At 44.1% G+C, this 8534-nt stretch overlaps 1 protein-coding gene across 2 annotated transcripts; it reads left to right on the forward strand.

The window, feature by feature from the left end:
• Positions 1 to 40: 40 nt before the first annotated feature.
• Positions 41 to 8530, forward strand: LOC144170548 (replication factor C subunit 4). Of its 2 annotated transcripts, none has more exons than XM_077700407.1 (12): positions 41 to 186; positions 400 to 529; positions 621 to 699; positions 778 to 857; positions 1095 to 1211; positions 1312 to 1381; positions 1596 to 1669; positions 1742 to 1862; positions 4301 to 4426; positions 4745 to 4825; positions 5882 to 5998; positions 8368 to 8530. In XM_077700407.1, the coding sequence occupies exons 2-12, from the start codon at positions 417 to 419 to the stop codon at positions 8464 to 8466; spliced, it is 1077 nt and encodes a 358-aa protein (XP_077556533.1). In that variant the 5' UTR covers positions 41 to 186; positions 400 to 416; the 3' UTR covers positions 8467 to 8530. The 2 variants fall into 2 exon arrangements, with proteins under 2 accessions (XP_077556533.1, XP_077556532.1); XM_077700406.1 differs by having other exon boundaries at positions 178 to 260.
• Positions 8531 to 8534: the final 4 nt, after the last annotated feature.

Genomic DNA, 8534 nt, shown 5'->3' on the forward strand with positions numbered 1-8534 from the left:
AATAATGCACACGAGCCACATGCACACATTTTTTTCTGTTAATATTGCCGTTTCAGATATCAGATGTACAGTGCGTGCAAGAAAGAAAAATCCTCCCTGTTCTGTGCTTGCAGTCAACGCCGACCACGCTCGTGCCTGCGCCACTCGCGCGCGAAAAATTGCGCGCCGTTTGTCTCATTACTGGAGGTGAGTTGACGCTTTGTGCGGCGACTTCGCCCCACCGTTTAACTTATTTCACTGACGAGCAGTTTTCAGACAAGGTCGGTGACACTGCGCTGAATTAACTTCCGTGACGCAGCTGTGCTCCGATCGTCGTGAACTGTGCATGTGTAACGTGACGCCTTGTCCAAGCGTAACGATTAACGCTAGTTGCTACAATTACTAAAATCTTCATTCCAGTGGCTCCCGACCCAAATATGCACGCTTTTTTGAAATCGGCCAACCCAAACTTGGTTCTTCCTAAAGAAAAAAATAAGGAACCGAAGCCAGCAGCCAAGAAACCCGCGCACATTCCATGGGTAGAAAAATAGTAAGTTTTGTTGGCCTGTGCTACTCCTACAGAGCTAAGTTATCGGTTTCACTAACGCATTTTTTCTTGTTTCGTACCAATAAACCGTTAGCCGGCCAAAGACTGTAGACGATGTGGCTCACCAAGATGAAGTTGTCTCAGTCCTCAAGAAATCACTTCAGGGAGCGGATGTAAGTAACGCCGAAATCACTGTTTTGCTTCTTATTATGGCTAGTTTGTGTGGCTTACACGCACATATATTCACGCAGCTCCCCAATCTGCTGTTCTATGGACCGCCTGGAACAGGAAAGACTTCTACCATACTCGCATTGGCGCGGGAGCTTTTCGGGTGCGTGCTACGAAGGGCACAATATTTGCCTCTACGCCCCCCCTGTTACCGTTACAGTTACTGATCAGAACCAAAATAAATAAATAAATAAAACCAGGCAGTTTAAAACTGCACGAGTTCTTGTCTGTTCAAAGAAGATTCTGCTGATCACGGTTATCATGGGCTGTGGTATCTGCAAGCTGAGTGGAATGGTTGCAGTATCGCATCCATAATTTAAACATCGGTGTTATTTCACAGGGACATGTACAAGAGCCGCATTCTGGAGCTCAACGCTTCTGATGAACGTGGCATCCAAGTTGTCCGAGAGAAAATTAAGAGCTTCTCCCAACTCACAGCGAATGCTACAGGACCAGAGTATGTGCTACTTTTAGAAAATGGAACTTGCGAAGTTCCCGTCATTGCTGTGCTGGTCTATTGGCAGTTGTGTCACCCCCTTCCTTTTTCTTGTCGGCAGTGGTAAACCGTGTCCACCATTCAAGATAATAATCCTGGACGAAGCCGACTCCATGACAGCAAGTGCTCAGGTGCCCTGGCCAACACTCTCTGTACACTTGACTTTAGTCAATGTCTTATGTGGGTTCGCACACATTGTGTCGGAATTGAAACAAGCAAGCAAATACTAAGGCACAGTGAGAAAGTTATTTCTTAGAGGTTATAGTTGGGGTAAAGCTGGTGCGGCTACATATTTGTGCATTAGTCGAAGTGCATGGTTGTAACGAGTTGCATTTGCTTGATTAGGCTGCCCTTCGTCGTACCATGGAGAAAGAAACAAAGACCACACGTTTCTGTCTTATTTGCAATTACATCAGCAGGTGAGGAAACGTTGTTTGTACCTTTGTTAAATTGCAGCAAGTGGCACTTACGCTGGCTCCTTCGCTCCTTAGGATCATAGACCCCCTGACGTCCCGCTGCTCAAAGTTTCGCTTCAAGCCCCTGCCCAAGGAAGTACTCATACAGCGCCTGCGCAGCATCTGCACTACTGAGGGTGTCCAATGTGACGACGAGGCAAGTGTGGCGTTCTTTTGTTTTTAAAGTGCGATTAGCATCCTTGGCCAAGTATCCTTGGCCAGACATACCTTGCCGTATGTCTGTCCCCGCTAGCCTCGTAACCCAAGCCGAGTAATTTTAATATCCTGAAAAAGCAAATTTCACGTTGCTGGGGATCGAACCAATGTCTCATGCGGTCATGAAATAAGCATAACCGGTTGAGCCACTCTTAGCAGATGGACGACAGGTGTTCTGAGGAATGACAAATGCATGTGTACGATGCCGATGTGCCAGACACATGCAAGACTGCAGTTGGTGTGGTACTGCGTACCATTAGACGTTCAGAGGCAGTGGTGACCCAGCTGCGTAATGTACGTATGTAAAATCTTCGTTAATGCAATTAGCATTCTTGGCCTACTGCATACACTTTTTTTTTTTCATATGACAACTTTATTAAACACATCTCTTAAACAATAAAAAAATATTTGGACCGATAGCCGAAGGCTAGTGTCCGGTCCAAAGCATAAATGCATTATTGAATAGCAAAACAAGGCACAACACAGAAAAGAAAAATACAGGGCATACGTAATCAGAGAAAACTGTACAGGTTCTTTAGACCAGAAAAACATTTTAGACAAGAAACACAAGGCATACGTAATCAGATAAAACTATACAGGTTGATTAGACAAGAAAAACATTTTACAGGCAAACTGAAAATTTCTTGCAAGTTGAGTTTCGATTTTTAGCACATTCCAGATTTTCGCACCAAAGAACTCAATTAACCTTTCACCATTAACATTTCTACAAATTGGGAGGTTGAAATTACCATTTGTAGCTTGTCTAGTGTTATGAACTGGTAAAGAAAATAAAGTTAAGGGCAGGGGATAGTTACAAGTTATTATGGTGTTGACTACAAGGGCAATTTTGTAATCACGGAGAGATGTGAAAGAAAGCACTCTAAGTTCATTGAATAATGTGTTGCTTGGGTGATCGAATGGAGAATGTGTTATTATTCTTAACGCTCTCTTTTGTAATCGCTGCAGTTAAGGTAAATAGGTCGCATAGGTAACCCCCCACGATTCACTACAGTAGCATAAATGACAGTGTAGTAACGAGAAGTACAGACAGCGGAGAATATTAAGTGGAAAGTGTTGACGGGCCTTTATTAGTGTGTAGCTACCAAAAGCAAGCTTCTTACATACACTATCAATTTGTTCCATCCAGTGTAAGTGTTGGTCAAAAATAATTCCTAAGTATTTGATGGAAGACACACTTTGAATTAAACGATTCTCAATGGATAAATTAAAAGTGTCATAATTGAGGTGTTTTGATCTTGAGTGAAAAATTATATGTTTCGATTTGTCAGTATTTATAGTCAATTTGTTATGTAGAAACCACTGCGAAAGGTTTTGCAAATCAGCCATTATACCACTTCGAAGAGATGGAAGAGCGTCACCAACTGCGACTAACACGGTGTCGTCTGGGTACATTAAAACTTCAGAAAAAGAAACGGACTGGGGAAGATTATCTATGTAAATTGTGGCTCACGATGTCTGCACGTGTTTGTGGCATGTGTGCCCGTCTACCTCTTACCTCAGTTCATGTATGGAGCCGCAATGAAATTAGATTGGCTGGAGGGATGGAGGGTGTGGAGGGGGAGTGTTGAAGTGGATTCAGTTCACCTACACAAATCTACTACACAACCAGAATCGCGATGCCAGTGTGTAGCCACAGCATCTATGGAATAATCACATCAAGATCATCGTGCATCGAGATACTGCCATGTGCTGAGGGTGCATGCACTCTTATGTGGTTGCAGTTCTTGATTGCCCCTACTTGACCATTGGAGGTAGAGTGGTTGCTGTGTACAGTAGTGAAGGAAGTTTAACATCACCCGTTACATAACGACCACTGTGGGTATAATATATGCTAATCACGTTTGCATAGTAACCGCTGATAGGAGGACAGTTGTTAGTGATTCCTGCAGATTACTGAGCATCACCTATGCAAAAAACTTCTGCATCCCTGAAGGAAAAAAAAAAGCACTGCTCTTCTCACACTCGGCTTCTCTCAGACCTGTTGGCTCTGAAACAAGTGCATTTCCCACAGCTCCGCGAGGACTCCTGTAATGCCTGCAGTGTTTAATCTTCTTTCAACCTCGCCTCAGGTAGCACTCCATGCCCCTCTCTGGAAAAACTGACAAGTACCGGAGGTTCTTCTTGGTGGCCCCTGCTACTTTTCATGACAGAACATAATATGCCTCATGTTGGCAGTGCATATTCTGCAAATGGAACAGTGGTTTGCTGCAGGGTGTTACACCGCTTACATTATTTTCTATAGCATCAGCACCCAATGTTTAGACTTTTAATGGTGTGAAGTGTGGGGAAAAAAAACTAAAAATCGTGACACTAGCATCAGAGCTGGATTAAACTTGCTCATGTTTTTTCACGAACCAGGTGCTGAACTTCTTGATGGATGCCTGTGAGGGAGACATGCGGAGAGCCATAACCCTGTTCCAGAGTGTCTCCCGACTCAAGTGTGGTGAGCCTGTGAGCTCGCAGGATGTGGCTGAAGTAGCAGGGGTGAGTCGCCAGCACTTGCTCCCCAAGTCTGTACAAGCCTACAAGCCCACAGCCATGATGTTTGGTTTTGCTCGCATTTTCAGCAAGCGATTTCAACATAAGCAATGATTTTTACCAGGACTGCTTCCCTTCAGTGTGTCCATGATGCAGCCCATTGTGACTGGGCTGCTTGGAAGTTCACAACTTATATGTCGGCTCAGAAACATTCTCTGTACGCCAGCTGCCTGATAAGCAAAGAGCAGGCTGCAAATTTATTGCTAGAAAGAATGATCGGCGTTGTAGTGGTTTGGATGTTTTATTTTCATTCTTTTTTCTCAGATCATCCCAAAATCCTGGATCGATGACTTGCTTGCCAGCTGTGCTTCAAATTCATATGAAAAACTGAGCACCACAGTTGAGGTAAGAAATCGGGGGAAGGGGGTACAAGAATGTGTCCAGAAAGTTAACATGATGCCCATAAGTACAACAACAAGGCCCTTAACTCTGTAAAGGCAGCAAAACAAGGAATAAATTACAATAAACAATTTTTGGTCATATTGCAGGGCCTACTGGCATTCACTGCACTTATTGTGCATGAGTTAAGTTGGGTCACGTCAGTACCTGTCAGAACATGACTTCAATTTTTGAACACATCTTTCAAACACTGTTTTAGTCATGTCAGAACAGTGCCAAGCTAAGTCAGAACGGTGCCTGTCTTCTGCTCTGCCTAAATTGTGTACCAACTTGCCCAACAAGTCCTGTTAAATTCAAGCTAAAATTACCAGACTGGCACAAAATGTGTGAACTTCAATAACGGCGCAACCGCTTACATTGCCTCAGTTTCAATTAGGTGAGCCTTTTTTAGGCACTAAGGGGACAGACAACAAGCCCTTTGGTTGTCCAGGTGGCTGCACTGGTCACCGAAATATAGATCGGAAGCTGTCTTCAGCGCTCAGGCATTGCAGGATTGCGTGGGCTTCTAATTTCCAACACCTTGCACAGTTCTGCAATTTTGTAAAAGTTCGAATCACCTTTGATTGATGTCACATGGCCTTGAAATTCATACTGAATTCAGTGAGATAATAATGGGCCATTCGTGACTCAGCCTGAAAAATTAACATTTGAGAAAGCACAAAGATATCCATACAGCACACATACCCGAGTTTTTTGGAAACTGGTACTGTTGCTTTGCCATGTTTAAAAGTGGTTCACACTTTGACTTTCCCCGTTACTGTTCTGCAGGATATAACATCTGCAAGTGAAACAGTTTGACTGCTTTGTGAAGGGTGTTCGTGACTTGCTATAAATAAAAAAGCTCCGAGAAAATAAAGCACATGGCTTCTTAATTGGCTAACCAGCTGTTGGAAAGGTGCCATTGTTTGGACTTGGGAATCGCACTGTTGGCACCTGGGAAGTGGCTGGCCGCCTGCTTGAGAGGCCACTGTGCTCATGGCTTCATTTCTTCTCGTTTTGAAGGACCTGGTGCTCGAGGGCTTTGCAGCCTCCCAACTTTTCAACCAGCTCCACGACGCCATTGTGTTGAGCAGCAAGTACAACGACCAGCAGAAGTCCGCCATTGCTGAAAAACTGGCCGTAAGTGTCACGAGCACGCTGGTTGCACTCGGCTGTGCCGAGTTGGTACCAGCGGGTGAAGTGTCCATTAACGAGTTCCACATAGCGGTCCTTTCAAGTTCTCTTATAGAAGACAAGTCAAGCTAGAGTTGTGCTTACACAATTTGTGTGTTCATAACTAGTAGGGTTCCACTAATGTGAGAACGGTCAATGCTAGAGCACAGTGCATGGGCCATCTTAAAGGCCAACTGCACTCAAATATTTTTTGTCCAAATTTGATCCAAATAAGTAGTCTATGCTCTTAAAATCACCATGGGGAAATCCTAAGCTTCGTAAGCACAGAGCACACTAGGTACCGTCGTTCAAAGTAGCTCCGTGCAGACGACGTTTGCACCTGGCGGAGAGTTGCTGAAAAAAGTTCCGAGCGGCATGTGATGGAGGTTGGGGAACCTGTCCCGTGGAACTCGCGCTTCTCCGGCAACTTGCACGGCACTCCGCCAGGCGCAGGGGCGCGTTCTCACGGGGTTTCTCTGCTACACCACCGCGCTGTACCGCCGTCGCCATCACAACGAACTGCATAGTAGCAATATCCGTTTTTTTTTTTTTTTTTTCTTTTTTCCAGTGCAATAAAAGATTAGAACTCTACAAACTATTCACGTGCTTGCGAATGTTCTGGAGTTACCAAGCTTTTTTTACTTGAAAATAATACTACTAAAAAAATAGCGCGACATGCTCACTTGCCTTACATTTCCCATTCCTATTGCATCTATGTATAATAGAAAAACAGGATCTTTTATAAATTATTGACCACGTGCACTTCTGTGTCCAATCCTTGCAATATTTGGGCTGGGCCAACGCCACCTCCATCCCTTCGACCTGTCCAAAGTTTTGCGACTTAACTAGAGTTGTCATACATGCGAGTAAACATTTGTGCGACTTTTGTTTCACTCGCTAAAGTGAGCCAAAATTAGCCTTGCTCGTGGAACATACATCTGCACAAATATCAACCATCGTCTTCACGAAGTGCGAAAGCTAATGAAACTGCTCCTCTCCTAGTAAACTTGATTTTTTTTTTTCAATTCCCAAATGAAGTATTTACTTCTGTAGAGCGCTATACTTAGTTTACTTGAAAATTAAAATGTTTTCAACTGCACGTCTCTGGTGAAAGTAGAAAACGGTGGTAAATGGGTAACTTTTTCGTGTTTTAGCGCATCATATAGCTGTGGAAGCTGGCTTATAGTTTCGGATCTCGATTCTCGGATGTGCAGCAGCGAGGTGAAAAATACTAGGCTGATATTCACGAAGCTGTTTGCACGTAATGTTTGGTAAAAATAGTGCTTGATCTTCACCCGCGTGCGGTTTATTTCCTTCAACGAGTGCGATGTGATAGCCGAGACGCTGGCTAACCAAAGCTGCTTTTCGATATTGTAAATCAGGGTCCGCTTTTCTTGCTCGCAATGCCAAGGATTGCTACAATGGCAGTTATTCTGATGGAAAAATGACTGTTGTTCAGGCTGCTTTATTTCGATTGATAGCAACGCAATGTCAAAATTGTGCCTAACTGCATTATCCTGGGCAAATGTTAGTGGGCATTCTCCTGTGGAAATAACATTGCGAAACGCGACACTACCCCGCGCATTTGAAGGCGGCTCTGAGTGGCCGCCGGTTCTAGCGCGGCCCCTTCCATTCCATCACGTACGTCACGTCCAGCTGCCGCTAATGGCCACCTTTCCTACTCCGTTTCGGTTCTGAAAACGCCAATGTCGTGAGCCGTTTGCGTCACCCGCGTTTCATGTTTGAAACGTAGTATTTTTCATTTCGCACTCTTTTTATGTGTACTATTAGGCGACATTATTTTTCTTGAAAATTTGAGTGCAGTTGGTCTTTAAATGAGTCACTATACTTGCCTGTCATCAAGAGAAAACAGTTCAGTAAACAGAAACGGTAACCCCAAGTTGTGCAGAAAAAACTTCCATGTAGTAAGTAACAGAGTTGCTTCAATCGTAAACAGACAGCTTCTCTGGCTACAGCAAACACTCACTTGGAGCAGGGGTAGCACGCACTGCTGAATAGTTGTGCCACATTGGCATATCAGATGTAGAGGTGAACACAGCAATACCAGCAGACGCCATTTGTACTGTACCTTGAGAGAGGCACCTTTCATCAGAGTGAAGCATGTTGATCGCCCACCAGCCTTCCAGCTGTCATCCTTTTTTTGTTTCTGCAGCATACTGTAGGTTTGGCATTGGTAGCACCCATGGCCATCCCTTTTTTTGTAAATATAATTAGGTACACTACAGGCTTCGAGTTTAGTGCAAATGGTAAGATAATAACGAATGTGCATTGCTGACTTGTGTTTGTTCACAACAGACCCTTCTTTTCTTGTACAGATTTGTGACCACCGGCTGCTTGAAGGTGCCGACGAGTTCCTTCAAATAATGGACTTGTGTGTAACAATCATGAGCCAAGTTTGCAACGTGCAGCATTAGCCATGGCTGTAATCTAACTGGCAGTGTTATGGATTCGAGAATAAAAAAAGAGCATTGTTTTGTACCTC

The sequence above is a fragment of the Haemaphysalis longicornis genome, unplaced genomic scaffold (genome assembly GCF_048455015.1).
Source record: "Haemaphysalis longicornis isolate Haplotype H1 unplaced genomic scaffold, Haemaphysalis longicornis Haplotype H1 scaffold_2, whole genome shotgun sequence".
Lineage (NCBI taxonomy): Eukaryota > Metazoa > Arthropoda > Arachnida > Ixodida > Ixodidae > Haemaphysalis > Haemaphysalis longicornis.

Bases quoted from the DNA above. Each gene is read 5' to 3' on its own strand.
- LOC144170548 (XM_077700407.1), top strand. From the start codon at position 417: ATGCACGCTTTTTTGAAATCGGCCAACCCAAACTTGGTTCTTCCTAAA. The intron at 700-777 runs GTAAGTAACGCC...ATATTCACGCAG, and splicing joins AATCACTTCAGGGAGCGGAT to CTCCCCAATCTGCTGTTCTA. The intron at 1,382-1,595 runs GTGCCCTGGCCA...TTGCTTGATTAG, and splicing joins CCATGACAGCAAGTGCTCAG to GCTGCCCTTCGTCGTACCAT.